The sequence below is a fragment of the Callithrix jacchus genome, chromosome 6, assembly GCF_049354715.1.
Source record: "Callithrix jacchus isolate 240 chromosome 6, calJac240_pri, whole genome shotgun sequence".
In the NCBI taxonomy this organism is placed as follows: Eukaryota; Metazoa; Chordata; class Mammalia; order Primates; family Cebidae; genus Callithrix; species Callithrix jacchus.
Window position 1 is genome coordinate 95544885 of NC_133507.1, and position 17022 is coordinate 95561906.

Genomic DNA, 17022 nt, shown 5'->3' on the forward strand with positions numbered 1-17022 from the left:
ATGGATATGGAGTAAAAAAATAATATTTTATTCAAGATTTCTTAAGTTTTGATTCACTTATATCTATTGCTTACCTAACAAAACATTCTGGCTTCTACAAAATATAAATTAAGAATTAAAGAATCTCTACTGAAACAAATAAAACAAATTTGGACCACAAATAAAAACTGACAGACGAAAATGATACTATTAAAGATAATTATGGGCCAAGTGCAGTGGCTCATGCCTGTAATCCCAGACCATTGGGAGGCTGAGGTGGACAGGTCACCTGGGGATGGGAGTTAGAAACCAGCCCAGCACAAATGTAAAAAAAAAAAAAATTAGCTGGGTGTGGTGGTGCACGTTTGTAATCCCAGCTACTTGGGAGGCTGAGGCATGAGAATCACTAGAACGGGGAAGCAGATGTGGCAGTGAGTGGAGATCATGCCACTGCACTACAGCCTGGGCAATAGAGCGAGATTTCATCTCAAAAATAAATAAGTAAAAAAAATTATGAAACCAATAATTTCTCTCCTACCCAAAATAACTGACTCTATTTATGAATTCCCTTCCCTGATTTACCCCTCTCCCAACAAAAAAAAGAAAATATTATTTGGGAACTTGGCTCATAAAACTAAAACAAGTTTTAATGAGCAGCTGACAAGAAATTACAAGTAAATCTGTAAACTTTAAGGAATGTAACTGACAGATCATAAAACTATTCACTAATCTTTAAATCCAATGATCAACAAGACCTACTAAAAAGAGAACTAAATTTTGACTAGTAACATGCTCAACATCAGTATATGAAAACTGTCAAGTCTCAGTCAAAGACACTTTGAGGAGATTCCTTATTACTCTAAGAAGCTGACTTCTTATATAAGCTAAGTATGATGCAATCTAAAAGCAACATTGCTCTCTAAACCCCTAGAAGTAATTGCTAGAGCACTAAAGCTAATTCTAGTCAAACTGCCTGCAAAGGCTACAGATTTTTTCCTTCAGTGACATTATGAACTAATATTTTTATGTTTTAAAATAGTAATGATAAATCCAGGTATGATTCAACTGAGGCTTCTTAGTAATTCCTCTTTAAAATTAAATGCAGTATTAATTCATACACTATTCACGGGGAGGGGGTCAGTCAAAAGGCAATTACTAGGTTTGAAAATGAGTGCTCTAGAAACAAGTTTATATGTTTACAAAAAAAGAAAAAATTTAAATATATCCATAGGTGAGTAAAAATTTGCATGAAATGTATACTGCATTTATGAAGGTAAAAAACTGGAAGTTACCTTAATGGCCAAGTGCAGCAAACACTTGTAAATTAATGGTATATTCATCCACTCAGAGGACTAATATGCACTCATTAAAAATCATGTTTTGAAGAATGTTTGAGGAAGAAATTGTTTAGTATGTTAAATGAAAAAATGAAAGCTATAGAAAGAAATATTAATATTTGATCCAAAGAAGTTTTTAACACAGGTTAGAAGGAAATATGTCAAAAAATTAACAGAGTTATTTCCTGGTGGTAAATTTACAGATGACTTTTATTTTGTATTCTACAAGGTATTATTGTTATAGTAAAAACTATTTAAAATATAGTTTTTACAGTAAAAGAAGAATTTTTTTTTTGAGACAAGGTCTCAACTCTGTCACCCAGGCTGGAGTGCAATGGTGTAACCATGGCTTGCTGCAGCCTCGTCCTCTCCGGCTCAAGCAAACCTCCCATCTCAGCCTCCTGACTAGCTGGGACTACAGATGTACATCACCACGCCCAGCTAGTTTTTGTATTTTTAGTAGAGATGCGATTTCACCATGCTGCCCAGGCTGGTCTTGAACTCCTGAGCTCAAGTGATCTGCCTGCCTCAGCCTCCCAAAGTGCTGGGATTACAGGCATGAGCCGCCATACTAGCTAAGAGACTTGGACTTTATCTTACAAGTATTGAGATTTGAATAGAAAAATTAAGTACCTTTCTCCTTAAAAGTGCTCAGGAAATGAAGGGTCATTTCCTGATTCCTTATTCTATATCAGGTTCCTTTGCTATCCGCTCTCATAAGACTAGGTTTCGTTCCTTTCTTAGCTTTTACATAAATTTGTAATTACAGACCTGTATTATTTGTGTCTGTACTGCACTAGACTGTACATTTAATAGGAGCAGAAACTGTACCTGTTTTACTAACCACCACATCCCTATATCCCTAATGTGCACTGTGCTTGACATATGGGCATTCAATAAACATTCTGTCAATGAACAAATGATAAAAAGAGTCATGGGCTTCTATACAGTTCTCTCAATAAATTATCTACATAGTTCATAACATGCTGTACTGACAAGAACTTTCATTGAAAATTAAACTCAAGGTTTGAGACTTCAAAATCTTATTCCCATGAATTGTAAAATGCACACTACAAACAGCGTAAAAGCCAAAAACCAAATTTTCTATTTTGCAATAGTTCTTATAACTGCATTAACAACTATTTCCATATGCAGATCTTTAGCTTAATATTCCACTTCAGGATATTAACTAGGAGAAAGTGATCATTTTTCCATTCAAAACTCTCATGTTTCCTCATCCCCACCCTCCAAGATTTAAGTTACATTTTTCTAACAACCTTCAAGACATCAAATTATTTCAAATTCCACAGATTCAAAACTGCAATCCTCTCACTTTGACACTTCCTTATCTTCATTCTTTCAGGCAAAAAACTGCAGTTCATGTTTGATTTTTCCCATTCTTACGGATCATTAAGTTTATTACCTAAGTCTTCTCTGAAATATTTTACAATCCTCCCTTCTAGCCCCTTTCTCTCCACTCCCCAAATCACCATTCTAATTATGAATCAAGTTAACTCTCCCACCATTCTACATCATGTCCTAAAACCACTCTCATCATATCACCTGGCCACTCTAATATCAAGGGTCTCTCACTATTGTCTTAAGCAGTGGTTCTTTCTAAGTGTGGTCTCCTGACCAGCTGCATCTGAATTACCTGAGACCATGTTACAGAAGCAAAAATCTTTAGTCCCACCTCAGACCTACAGAATCAGAAACTCTGAGGATAGGCCCCAGCAATCTATGACTCAGATGCACATTAAAGTATGAGAAAATCACTGGTCATAAGAATACCAAATCTGGACTCCTATATTTAGTTTGGGAAGCTGTCCATAACCCAACTCCATCTTCCTCGTTAACCTATTTCCCTTCAATAACAGTCTTCAGGCCAGGCACAGTGGCTCACGCCCATAATGCCAGCAATTTGGGAAGCCAAGGCAGGTAGATCACAAGGTCAGGAGTTCAAGACCAGCCTGGCCAAGATGGTGAAACCACATCTCTACTAAAACTACAAAAATTACTCAGGCATGGTGGTGCATGCCTGTAATCTCAGCTACTCAGGAGGCTGAGGCAGGGAATTGCTTGAACCCAGGAGGCAGAGGTTGCAGTGAGCTGAGATCGTGCCACTGCACTTCTGCCTCAGTGTCAGAGCATGACTCTGTTTCAAAAAAAAAAAAAAAAGTCTTCACTCTATTGAAATTTCTTCATTAAGTCCTTTGAAAGGTTCATTCTCACCTATGTCTCTGCCCATGTCAGTCCATTCTTATGCCTAACCACTTCCCACATTCAAGGCCCGGTTCATTTCCTATCTTTTCTATGAAAGTATCTCCAACTATTGTAGTCCACAATATCACCCCTATCTAAATAATAATAATTTTAATTATTATGTTTATAGTAATACCAATTGACTTACATTTTAACTATTTGCTGTTGTTTTTTTAAAAAATATATGGGTCGGCCGGGCGCGGTGGCTCACACCTGTAATCCAAGCACTTTGGATGCCAAGGCGGGCAGATCACCTGAGGTCGGGAATTCACAACCAGCCTGACCAACATGGTGAAACCCCGTCTTAAATAAAACAAAAATAGAGAAAATATATATATATGGGCCAAGTTTCTGATTTTCCCTTTGTGTGTGTGTGTGTGTGTGTGTGTGTGTGTGTGTGTGTATATATATATATATGGCTCTAGATACCCAGTACCTGCCCAACGAAGTCTTGCCAGTGTGGTTATGTCTTACTGACACTTATGAAGGTACCACAACTCTATTATTTCAACAAAAGCCTTTTATATTTTTCTATGCCACCTAATGACATGACAACCACAAATTTCCTCTCCCAACCAGAAAGTTTATAAAATGTTGTAACAACATAAACACTGACTTCAACATCCAGAAAACTGAACGGTTTCTGTGACACTGAACAGAAACCTTCTCGATCTAAGCTATCACTCCTCCACAAACTTGGCTTTCAACTCATTTCAGTGATACAACAGTTTCACCCAGACAGCTGTTCATCCGAGTTTGACAGGCACAGGAAGCTTGGGCACAGTACCCACTGAGATGTGTAACAACTTGAATCAAAGCGTTCCAAAGCCATATGCAGACTTTTTAAAAAGGTTATTCTAAAAGACAGGATGGGCCAGGCGCAGAGGGTCACGCCTGTAATCTCAGCACTTTGGAAAGCCGATGCTTGAGCCCAGGAGTTCAAGACTAGCCTGGGCAACACAGCGAGATCTTTAAAATATTAGCTGGGCGTGAAGGCGCGTGCCTGTTGTCCCAGCTCCTCCCAAGGCTAAATGGGGAGCTTCACTAGAGCCTAGGAGTTCCAGGCCACAGTGAGCTATGACCTCGCCATTGCACTCCAGCCTGGGTGACAAACTGAGACCCTGTCTCCAAAAATAAATAAAAATAAAAAATTTAAAACAGCATAGAGATGGTCGGAGTGTGGACCATGACCAATACTCTGAAGAAAGACTTCCTCCTGAAAAGGGTATATCAACGTAGACGGGATGGGGTGGGGGACGCACCTGCTTAAGATAATGAGTTAAACGGAAATGAAAACCGGAAAGGTAGTTGTAGCCTCGGAAACTGTTCTTGCGAGTAGATAACAACCAGAAAACCAAAGTCTAAGGAAAGCGGTAAGACAGGAGAGAAAACAAAAACTTTCTGAGGGCCTTAGCCTCAAGGATTGGCTGACAGGGGCGGGCCTGGGCTTGTCAGACGCGAGACGCGGAAGAAACTTGCGGCTGACCAGAAAAGAGAGGAGGAGGAGACCCAAGACCCATGGTATTACCGTTCCCGCAAGAGTGGCATCACTTGTGGTGTGTCTGGGGTCAGCAAAGCAGCTAGGGGACGCCGGGACTCATGCAGCTGGTAACCAAAGATGCGATTCACTCACCTTTCCCATTCCGAGGCAGTGGTGAAGTCTGTGATCTCAAATACCTCGGATTCGGGCTGCAGGAAAGAGAAGGAAAGAAAAAGAAATTAGGCCCCAAGGCGACGACACGGAGGAACGAATTTAGATAGTAACGAGGATTAAGTAGGGAGCAAAAGAACTAACCTCAGTGTCAGCAGCCATCTTGAGGAGCGCCGGGCTGGGCGCTATGGCTGCCGGGAAGAACAGCGGAAGAGCTTGGGAAGGAGGGTGGTGAGCTGCCCTGGGCGGGAGGTGTGGGCGGGGCTCCTAGTGGCCCCGCCCCCTGCCCAGGAGTCTTACCCTGGTAAGAGACGCGTGCTGTTTCTTCGCCCAGGGCTGGAAGACTTTGGTCCGCCCTCAGCTGGTTTAATGAAACTCCGCTCTAGCTAGTTTAATAAAATTTTAAAATTTCCTGTAAAGTAATGAATACAGAAAGGGAACAGAAGCAAGGCGGTCGGACAAGACCCTAAACTCATGTGAATAAGATTGTATCAAAAAACCTAAAGCATGCTAGGTTTTTGTTCAACCCCTATTTGTAGTTAGTACCAGTTGATTTACATTTTAACTATTGGGTTTATTTTCATTCAGCCTCTATTTATTAATTCCAAGGCACTAAGCTAGGTGCCCTATACTCACCACTTCTACCCTCCGCTCCCTGGCCCAGCAAGATCTTGCCCAGTTAATTGACATGAAATAAAATCATCACATTAGTTACCTGGTTTCTGAGAAGAGCAACATGGTGTTCAAAAAACTTTTCATTTTTTTAGCTGTTGAAGAACAGCAGGGTGTCAGCTAGCAGTTAAGAATTCTATCTCTTACTGAAATATATACAAATGAAATGCTGCCACATCTGGGGTTTGCCTCAAAGCAATAAGGAAAAAAATGAGTAAGGCTAGGAATGAAATAAAGGATATAAGTGGATAATTGTTTAAACCAGTGGTAATACTATTTCCTCTACTTTTGCTTAGCTTTGAATTTTTACATAATTAAAACTTTTTAAAAATTTAATCTCATTTAATGAATTTTGCAATCCACAGAGGTAATTTGGAGGTGGGGAACTAGGAGATGTAGCTTTAGTGATAAAAATTATTATTATTATTATTATTGTTTTTTTGAGATGGAGTCTCACTCTATTGCCCAGGGCACAATAACCTCCGCTCTCAGGCTCAAGCAATCTTCCCACCTCAGCCTGCCAAGGATCTGGGACCACAGGCGCAAGCCACCATGCCTGGCTAATTTTTTGTATTTTTGGTAGAGATGGAGTTTTGCCATGTTGCCCAGCCTGGTCTTGAACTCCTAAGCTCAAGTGATCTGCCCCCTTCGACCTCCCAAAGTGCTGGGATTATAGGTGTGAACCACCACACCCAGCCAAAAATTATTAATTTTGAAATAAGAATGAAAGATATAAAAAATTTGGTAATGTAGACAGACCAGATGAGGAAACTAAAGGTCAGAAAAATTTTGACAACAGGTTGTTACTGCCAGTGCCAAGCCTTGAACTCCTGTCTCTTGATGATCCTTGTGGTTTCTATCCACTATACTAGTGAGGAAGCGTGGGTTGCTATTGCAGTAATCTTTCCCAAAACATCTCAACTTGCACCTTTACTCATTTACAGGAATTCATTAAACACCTACTATAAGCCAATCACTATGCTAGACTCCAGGGATATGAAAATGTATTATAGGTACAGAATTTGACTTCAAATAACTCAGGGTCTTGTAGAGAAACTGAAATTTTGCTGCATGAGCAGAGAGAAGTGTCACGGATGTCAACATGGCTATTAGCAATGTGGAGGTCATAGGTAACCTTGACAAGAATAATTTTAGAGGAGAGCTGAAGGATAAGATAGAGGCAAGTGAGTTAGGGGTGGGGAAGCCTTCTAAGCAGTAGAAATAACTTATCCAGAGGCTCAAAGGTAGAAAAGTCTGGTTCATCTAATGAACTGAAGGAGTATCTTGCACCTAAAGCACAGTGTTTATGATAAAGTTGAAGAGATTGGCATAAGCCAGATCTCATAGGGCCTTCTACACCAGGGTTGGACTTTAAGTACAATGGAAGTCACTGAAGTGTTTTAAGCAAGAGAGCAATGTGATCCAGTTCACATTTGCAAATATCTGGATGTTACATGAAGAATACATGGGAGGGGACAAAAGAAGAAGAAGGAATAATGGGAGACTATTAAAACATCCAGTGAGAGAGGGTAGAGAGGTTTTGACTACAGTGGTCAACAGGAAAAGCAAAGTAATTTGATATGACCTTTTGGAGATAGGTCAGACAGGACTTGCTACTGTATTGAATTCAGGGATAAGGGAAAGGCAAGAATCAAGGATAATTTTCAGATACTTGGCCTAAGCAACTGTGTGAAGATGGTGCCATTTCCAGAGATGGGAAAAAGTAGAAGGAGTGAGGAAACAGAAGTTAAGTTTGGCAGATGTTAAGTTTGACAAGCTTGTAAGATAGTTTAGGGGAGATCTCAAGGAGAAAGTTAACTGTAGGAATAGGACTCAGAGGCAGGACCTTGGGTTGAGATGGTATTTTATACAATCCGGAGGAGAAGAAAAAAAGAAGTATCAAAAATTAAAAAAATAAAAAGAAAGAAAGAAAAGAGATGGTATTGTAAATCACGAGCCTAGGTGAAGTGATTCAGAAAAGTATATAGAAAGAGAAGAAGTGGCGCCTCATATAAAACCCTGAAGAAATTCTATATTTAGAGAATTGATAGAGGGAAAAATATCAAACAGAGAGAGGAAAGAAGTGACCAGAGAAATAGAAGGCAAAGAAAGAAAGAGCGATGGTGGAGAACCCAAAGAAGGAAACTATTTCAAAAGGTGAATATGGACTGCTGCCGAAAAAGCAAGTAAGAGAGAAATGTAGAGCCTGGGGTGATTGGTGGTTGGTTTTGTGTGTGTGTGGGGGGGGTTTTTGTTTGCCTTTAGAACAGAGAATAGCAGACCTCTTGGTATGCTGGTGGAAATACTCTAGCAGAGAGAGAGATTGATGGCAAAGAAGAAATGGGAAAGCTGAAGGAAACAATTCTTAATGTGAGAAGAAAGGAAATTCACAGAGCTGGTAGTCATACAACTCCAAGAGACAGTACTCACATTGTGTTCTGAAGTCTTGCTTCAGGAAGTGCCACCCGCAGAGAACACCTTGTGAATCACACCTCCTGGAGATATGTGTCCGGCCAGTGGAGGAATTCAGAGCCCAAGTAGCAGGAGGGAGTGAAGCATATGTGCTGAGGTTGGCCTTTTTTTGAGAAGAGAAAGTAGGAAAGGAAAAGATGGGTACAGACATAGGGAGATTTGTGCGTATAAAAGGAAAAGAGTTTCTTGTTCACTTACGTTTTAAGATTCTCACCAGGTGAAGTAAGTCCTTGGGTTTTAAAGTCAGATAGATCTGGGTTCAGTCATTTTTTAACTATATGACTTTGGGAAAATTCCTTAACTCCTCTGAACCTGTTTCTCCAATAGTAAAAGGGGACTTTTAATACCTATTTCTACACAGGATTGTGGCAAAGATTAAGTTCTATGTTCATATGTAAAATGGTTAGCACAATGTCCTGGCATGTAATAGACAATCAATTATCGTAGTCACATTTATAATGAATGTACCAGGAAAACCAGGAAATGCTACTCACATGTAAGACATTACTGTTTTTCCTTCCGGGCTAGCCATGAAGAAGTTTCAATATGTAAAAAAGTCAGAAACTAAAAAATCACACATTGCATGAAGTTAAATTTTAGAAGCTGTATGAAGCCTATCAGGTTGCTAGGTAAAGTTTTCTTCTAAGATATTTTTGGCTCCTTGTCTTCTCCCTGGAGAAATTTTTAAAATAAGTTATTTATTAAACCAAAGTGAGAAGCCAGGATGCTAAAGATGTAAAATGCCCAGGGGAGACATACGTTTATTAGATTTTACTGGTTCACAATGCAGAAAAGATTCTGTTTCTTCAGTATTAACAGCGATTCTGCTAGACGTCCAAAGTCGAGGGCTTTTCCATGCATTTCCTTTCTGGCATAATTTAGTTATTTTGAGGTGTTACCAACAATGGCCACAGGGAGACAGTTGGACGCATAGGCAATTTAAGAAATTAGAAGCCTGGAAAAATCACCCTCAGCTTAGTCCTCAGAGGAATGTGGGGGCATAACAGTTTAATTAGATCTTAGTTATAGAGCAAACATTGTTTGTGAAAGGAGCAACAACTATGAGACTGATTACAACATCCTCATCTATCTGGACGGTCCTTTGCACAGGGAGAATCAAGAATTCTCTATGGGCCAGGCATGGTGGCTCACGCCTGTAATCCCAGTACTTCGGGAGGCTGAGGCAGGTGGGTCACCTGAGGTCAGGAGTTTGAGAACAGCCTGACCAACATGGTGAAACCCTGTATCTACTAAAAATACAAAAATTAGCCAGGCATGGTAGCGCGTGCCTGTGATCCCAGCTACTTGGGAGGCTGAGGCAGGAGAATCACTTGAACCCAGGAAGTGGAGGTTGCAGTGAGCTGAGATTGCACCACTGCACTCCAACCTGGGCAGCAGAGTGAGATTCCATCAAAAAAAAAAAAACAAAAAAGATGCTGCTATGAGAACCAGTGCAATAGAAGGTGTAGCTGGAAGAGGAAGACCTGTATGAGAATAAGAAACTCTTCAGAGAAAAATTCTCTAAATTATCCAGACAGCATTTTTTCATTTGGTAATATTTTTTTTTGATGTCCACTGTCATGGCCCTATGGTCAGTCCTATGGAGGGTTTCAAAGAAGAATGCCTGACTATTGGGTTCTCACAATCTGAGCATCTAGAGATAAGACATAAATAACTATATATTCTTTAGAAAGGGATGTGTGATGCCTATCCAACTTCTTAAAGCTCTTTGTAAAATCAATGGCAAAATAAAATTCAAGGACTTTTCAGAACACACACATTAATACCTTATATGCTTTTAAAAAAAGTAGTCCAGGCTGGGTGTGGTGGCTCACACCTGTAATCCCAGCACTGGAGGCCGAGATGGGCGGATCACCTGAGGTCGGGAGTTCGAGACCAGCCTGACCAGCATGGAGAAACCCCATCTCTACTAAAAAATACAAAAAATTAGCTGGGCATGGTGGTGCAATCCCAGTTACTTGGGAGGCTGAGGCAGGAGAATGGCTTGAACCTTGGAAGTGGAGGTTGTGGTGAGCCGAGATCGTGCCATTGCACTCCAGCCTGGGCAATAAGAGCAAAAATCTGCCTCAAAAAAAAAAAAAAAAAAGGCCGGGTGCAGTGGCTCAAGCCTGTAATCCTAGCACTTTGGGAGGCTGAGGTGGGTGGATCACGAGGTCAAGAGATTGAGACCATCCTGGTCAACATGGTGAAACCCCGTCTCTACTAAAAATACAAAAAATTAGCTGGGCATGGTGGCGCGAGCCTGTAACCCCAGCTACTCAGGAGGCTGAGGCAGGAGAATTGCCTGAACCCAGGAGACGGAGGTTGTGGTGAGCTGAGATCGCGCCATTGCACTCCAGCCTGGGTAAACAAGAGTGAAACTCCGTCTCAAAAAAAAAAAAAAAAGTAGTCCAGTATTTCTTGAACCAGAAACCAGTATAGTCACCCAGGCAAGATGTTTCCAAAGAATTTATTTTTTTTCTTTTTTCAGGTCAGATGGGTAATGTGCTATGCTGTAATGAGGGTCAAGGGTGGCACATCTCACACATGCACCTGAACACCCAATCATCATGCTCGTGAAGTGCAAAAGGATCATGAATCTCCACAGAATTTCAAGAGAAGTGATGCAACCTTCATTCACTCATCAGTCATTCAGTCATTTCTTCATTCAGAAAATATTTCTTAAAAGCAGCTGCTATGTGCCTGGAACTGTTCCAAAAACATCCTCAAAAACTGGGAAATGAAAATATAAAAACAAGGTTCCCTGCCCTCAGGAACTTTCAAATATAAAGTAATTTAATTATTCTAAATGGTAATATCCATCAAGAGCAGCTAGTTTCAGTCCTTAAGTGGGTAATTTGTTGTCTGGCAGGTTCGAATAAGATGTAACTGCTAACAGGTTGATGTAATTTGCTTAAGTTTATGTGTTTCTAGTTTTAAAAAGTATTTTAATAGATCTTGAACTGAGAATGTGAGAAATAAAATAGCTAATTGAAGTCATGAGAATTACATGTGAGTTTAGAGAATAAGCATGTTCTCCTAAGCATGTACATGTGAGCGTATGTCTATGTACAATTTATTACTGCATTTTACACAGACATATTCTTATTTAAACTCGAATCTTTCCTAATTCAGGATGGTGAACTATTCTACCTGAAGATGATTAACAAATGAGGCCGAGCATGGTGGCTCACACCTGTAATCCCAGCACTTTGGGAGGCTGAGGAGGGAAGATCACCTGAGGTCAGAAGTTTGAAACCAGTCTGGCCAACCTGGTGACACCCTGTGTCTACTAAAAATACAAAAGAAATTAGCCGGGCATGGTAATGCTCACCTGTAATCCCAGTGTACTCAGGAGGCTGAGGCACAAGAATTGCTCAAACCTGGGAATCGGAGGTTGTAGTGAACCAAAATCATGTCACTGCACTCCAGCCTAGGCAACAGTCTCAAAAAAAAAGCAAAATTTTAGACCTAATCCTGACTATCTTCATCTGTTTTCTATTGCTTATTACAAAATACCTGGAAACTGGGTTATTTACAAAGAAAGAAATTTCTTATAGTTATGGACACTGAGAAGTCCAAGGTCAAGAAGGAATCACATGGGGAGGGGACTAAGTGTGCTAACTTAGATCGCTTCTTCCTCAAAGCTACCAGTTCCACTCCCTCCATAACCCATTAATCCATTAACCTATTAAGTGATTAATCTGTGTGTGGACTAATCCATTCATGAGGCCAGAGAACTCATGATCTAATCACCTCTTAAAGGCCCACCACTTACACAGCCACATTGGGAATTAAGTTTCAACATGAATTTTGGAGGGAACATTCAAACTATAGCACACTTTCTTTGTGTCCCATTGCTCTGAGTCCCACTAACTACTTTCACACAATAATATCTCCAAATGCTTACTGATCTCCTCCTCAGATTTATTTTAACATTCACTTTAGTCTAATTACTAACGTTTAAATATTTCCATCTCTACGGCTTCTCCTGTGCTGCTGCAATTGGTCTTGCATCTTCCATTTATGTTTGCTCTTTGAAGATACTTATCACTGTTTATCACCAAAGGTACAGCCTGGGAATCTATTTTACATTAAATTATTTAAGTATGATACAAATAATAGGAATTTCTTCTCACTGTACAAAGTTCAAATGGGTGGGTGTGATGGCTCACACCTGTAGTCCCAGCACTTTGGGAGGCTGAGGCAGGCAGATCACCTGAGGTCGGGAGTTCGAGACCAGTATGACTAACATGGAGAAACCTGTATCTATTAAAAATAGAGGAAGCTGAGGCAGAAAGAACACAGACAACTTGCCCAAGTCATGCACCTAGTAGGTGGTAAGGCTGACCCCTGAGCTTGTTCTCTGAACCCCCTTCATCATACCAGTGTGATATTGAGGGAATGTATTCTCTCCTCAGGTCCACAAGGGGGCGTAGTTTCAAAGGCAAGAACTTCCCAGTACCATATATCCACCCACGGAGGTCTTCAAAGACCTCCAGGAGCTTAGAGGTCTTTATTTAACTTTGGAGCACACCGGAAGATAGACTGCCCAGAAATCAAAGGTCAATCACTACAGCAGAAGTTTAAAGGAACTCCTTTCATAGGACAGAAAACTTGAATATGGCGGGAATAACTCCCAGATTAAAAGTCCCCTTCTCTCTCTCTCTCTCTCTCTCTCTCTCTCTCTCTCTCTCTCTCTCTCTCTCTCTCTCTCTCTCTCTCTCATCCATGTGGATTCCGTTTCTGGATCCCCTCTCACGACAGCTTGAGAGCTCTCTCTCTATTTCTTTCTCCTTTTTCTCTCTCAGCCTAAATAAATGATTTTCTGCAAAACTCTTTCGGGGCCAATATATCCTTAAATGAGCCCACTGCACCCGGCGGGGTCCTCTCTCCCATTCTTGGGTGAGTGAGGGACCAAGGGCCTGGAAGAACGCATCCTATCTAGGAGCTGAGCCTCCCACACATCCTGCAACCCCGTCTCAATATGATATGCATTATTCATCAATTCAGTTTTTTTACTTAAATATATGACTTGGAGCCCATTTAAGATGTCATATAGAGCTCTTTCCTCCTTTTTTATGCTGCTGCACAGCATTCCAAAATCCAATGTATGGATATACCACCTTTTGTTTGACTGTCTGCTAAGTTTTGAACACAGACCATTTACTATTGACAGTCAATAGTAACAGTCCATCGTAAACAGCAATAACTTGCTATCAGTAACAGTCTTAGATGGGTAAGAAATTCATGGGGGTTCATTTTACTATACTGTTTACTTGGTATATTTGAAATTTTCCTAATAAACATTTTAAAATATGGTCATGTGAGAGAATTACTGTAGGGTAAATACTAAGAAATGGAAATGCTGGGTTGAAGAGTATGTGCATTTTGCAATGTAATAGGAGCAGATTGCAATATCTAAAATGGGCTTTCCTGATTTACATACTTACTAATAATATACAAGAATACATACTTCTCTACAACATCTAGAACTATCAATCTGTTATACTTTTGCCAATATGGTTATACTTTTGCCAATCAAAAATGGTTTGATTTGCATTTCTCTGGTTCCCGGTCAGGTTAAACAATTTTAAGTCAAGCACAGTGGCTCACATCTGTAATCTCAGCACTTTGAGAGGCCAAGATGGATGGATCACTTGAGCTCAGGAATTCAAGATCAGCCTGAGCAACTTGGTAAAATCCTATCTCTACAAAGAATACAAAAAGTAGCCAGTTGTGGTGGCTTGTGCCTATAGTCCCAACTACTTAGGAGGCTGAGGTGGGAGGATGGCTTGAGCCCAGGAGGCAGAGGTTGCAGGGAACCAAGATTATGCCGTTGCACTCTGGCCTGGATGACAGAATGAGACCCTGTCTCAAAAACAAACAAACAAAAAAATAAACAAAATTACTTTATATGTGGTTTTTGGCCACATGTATTCCTCTCCTATAAAGAATGATTTTAAATATTTTGCTTCTTTTTCTGTGGAATTGCAAGGATCTCTGTTTTTATAAAATCTCTCCAGATGAAGCTAGTAGTCAACCATATTTGGGAGCCAGGACTTTAAGGGATGGTCATCTTTGGCTTCATGCCATAGAGTTGGAGACCTCTCTGCTCACATTGCCTTTCTGAGTCATTAAACACCTAAGTTAATGAAAGTGGCAGCCACTCATTCGGAATTACAGGAAATCCTGTTCCCTCATATTTCTCCAAACGCATCTGTCACTTTTTCCTTTTTTTTTTTTTTTTTTTTTTTAACACAGAGTCTTGTTCTGTGGCCCAGGCTGGAGTGCAGTGGTGAGATCTTGGCTCACTGCAACCTCTGCCTCCCGGGTCCAAGCGATTTTCCTGCCTCAGTCTCCCAAGTAGTTGGGATTATATGCACGTGCCACAAAACCTGGCTAATTTTTGTATTTTTAGTAGAGATAGGGTTTCACCACATTGGCCAGGCAAGTCTCAAGCCCCTGACCTCAGACGATCCACTGGCCTCAGCCTCCCAAAGTGCTGGGATTACAGACATAAGCCACTGTGCCCAGCTCCTCAGTGATCTTTTATTTCTCTTCTCAGCCCACTGAGATGCCCTATTTATCTTGCCTCCTTTCTTCCATCTTCTACTCCTTCCTGATACTATCTTCTAAGTGGAAAAAATATATATATTTTGGGCAAAGTGTTCCTAGGAAGTTTGTGTTCCTTAAAAATAACAGGCTTCTTCATGGTCTTTTCGAAAAATCTTTCACCTCTTCCAACTCTGTTGCAACGGACAAATAGGTCATGCTTAATATTCAGAAGATGTAGCTCACATTCAAACTAGTGCTGCCACAGCAAAAAAAGCTCTTTTTTAGAATCTTAAAATCCTTTAATCCTTTTTTACTCAATTCATTGGCGTCACCCAAGCATTCCAAAATAATTCACAGTGTTCTTCCCTTACAGCTAGCGTTAGATTCAAAATGATAACTGTCATCCCTTTCAAGCCCCTCCTTTCCAGCACTTATTTGACACTGGTTTCCTGAAATTATTTCTCCTTGCTTCCACCTAGCTATAAACACATAGCTCTGGTGAGAACCTGAGATTCTGCGAGAGTGAGCAAAATCACACTGCATTAAACTCCCCACTGTTTTTGAGCACTCCTGGGCATATATTCAATTCCAGAAATTTTTAGTAGAGATGGGGTTTCTCTACGTTCTCTAAGAAACTCTTTTTTTTTCTTTTTTGAGATGGAACCTTGCTCTGTCACCCAGGCTGGAGTGCAAGTGGCGTGATCTCAGCTTACTGCAACTTCTGCCTTCCAGGTTTAAGCGATTATCCTGCCTCAGTCTCCCAAGTAGGTGAGATTACAAGCTGGTTAATTTTTAAAATATTTTTAGTAGAGACAGGGTTTCACCAAGTTGGCCAGGCTGCTCTTGAACTCCTGACCTCAGGTGATCCGCTAGCCTTGGCCTCCCAAAGTGCTGGGATTACAGGCGTGACACCATGCCTGGCCTATCTGAGAAACTTCTATGTGTAAAACACATAACCACAACAGAGGAAACAAAGGTAATTAAAACACATTTCTAATCCTCCACAAGGTAGAATCTAATGGAGAGATGAAACAACTCCAAACAAGACTGGCTCTGTTATGTGGTGCAATAGAAGTACGAAAAGGCATAGGAATAGAGCGGCTTGGACTTGGGAAGGACTAAAGTCCTCAGGAATCTAGCTGAAGGAGGGCAGGTGTTTGAATGTGTTGACCACCAGAGGGAAGACTGGACTACTGTCATGATTCTTGTTTCTTTGTTAATTTTTCTTGTGTAAAGAAACTGTTGGCTGGTCGAGGTGGCTCAAGCCTGTAATCTCAGCACTTTGGGAGGCCGAGGTGGTCAGATCACATGAGGTCAGGAGTTTGAGACCAGCCTGGTCAACATGATGAAATCCCATCTCTCCTAATAATACAAAACTTAACCAGGCATGATAGTGTGCTTCTGTGATCCCAGCTACTCAGGAAGCTGAGGCATGAGAATCACTTGAGCCCAGGAGGCGGAGGCTGCAGTGAGCTGAGATTGCTCCACTGCACTCCAGCCTGGGTGACAGTCTGTCTCAAAAAAAAAAAAGAAAAAGGAAGAAATTGTTATGCTTACTGACTGTGTTGGAATTCCAGATTTTTAGAATCGGAGCTGATTTCTGAAATCATATGATCCAACCCTTTCATTTTAGAGACTGGAAAACTAAGTTCAAGTCACATAGCAAGATAACATTGATGATGAGAGCTCAGTAATTCTAACTCCTATTCTAGCATCCCTTTCACCAAAACCATTATCTTTATTATTTTAATTTCTTTGTTCTTCTGTCTCTTGGAATATGAGTAACTGATATCACCTATAGTAGGGGGCTTGAACTATGTTTAAAAGGTAACTGCATTCAGTAGCCAAGCGAGTATACATGTGTATTACACAAAACGGATAGTGTCAAATCAGACACGTAATCAGAGGTCTTACCTAGTATCAAGCTTTCCTGGTAACTTCAGGAATACAATCAATTAACAGGAACAGGCAAGCAGGGTCTGAGACACTAAGATCTTAGACAGGGAGGGTCTGAGACACTAAGGGCAGCTCCTGGGTCATTTCTTCCCATATAAGACATATGCTCTCTACAATGGAACATCTCCATTTTAT

At 40.7% G+C, this 17022-nt stretch overlaps 1 protein-coding gene and 1 non-coding gene across 13 annotated transcripts in view; both read right to left on the bottom strand.

The window, feature by feature from the left end:
- RAB3GAP1 (RAB3 GTPase activating protein catalytic subunit 1) overlaps window positions 1-5434 on the bottom strand; it is a 100601-nt gene extending 95167 nt beyond the window's left edge. For 8 of the 12 annotated variants that reach the window (XM_078327932.1, XM_035305054.3, XM_078327927.1 and 5 more), the window contains exons 1-2: window positions 5374-5434; window positions 5212-5267 (exon numbers count right to left, since the gene is read on the bottom strand). Coding sequence is in view for 6 of the 12 variants with exons in the window: in XM_035305053.3 (XP_035160944.1) it covers window positions 5212-5267; window positions 5374-5391 (74 nt within the window). In the remaining 6 variants the exon portion in view is untranslated. Of the gene's footprint in view, window positions 1-5106; window positions 5268-5373 lie in introns of all 12 variants that reach the window. The other 4 variants (XM_078327931.1, XM_078327929.1, XM_078327926.1 and 1 more) reach the window with 1 other exon arrangement.
- A 5429-nt stretch (window positions 5435-10863) lies between these two features.
- LOC118155167 (small nucleolar RNA U13) lies at window positions 10864-10966 on the bottom strand. The gene has a single exon (XR_004745386.1). It is a non-coding gene; the product is annotated as a small nucleolar RNA U13 (small nucleolar RNA).
- Window positions 10967-17022: the final 6056 nt, after the last annotated feature.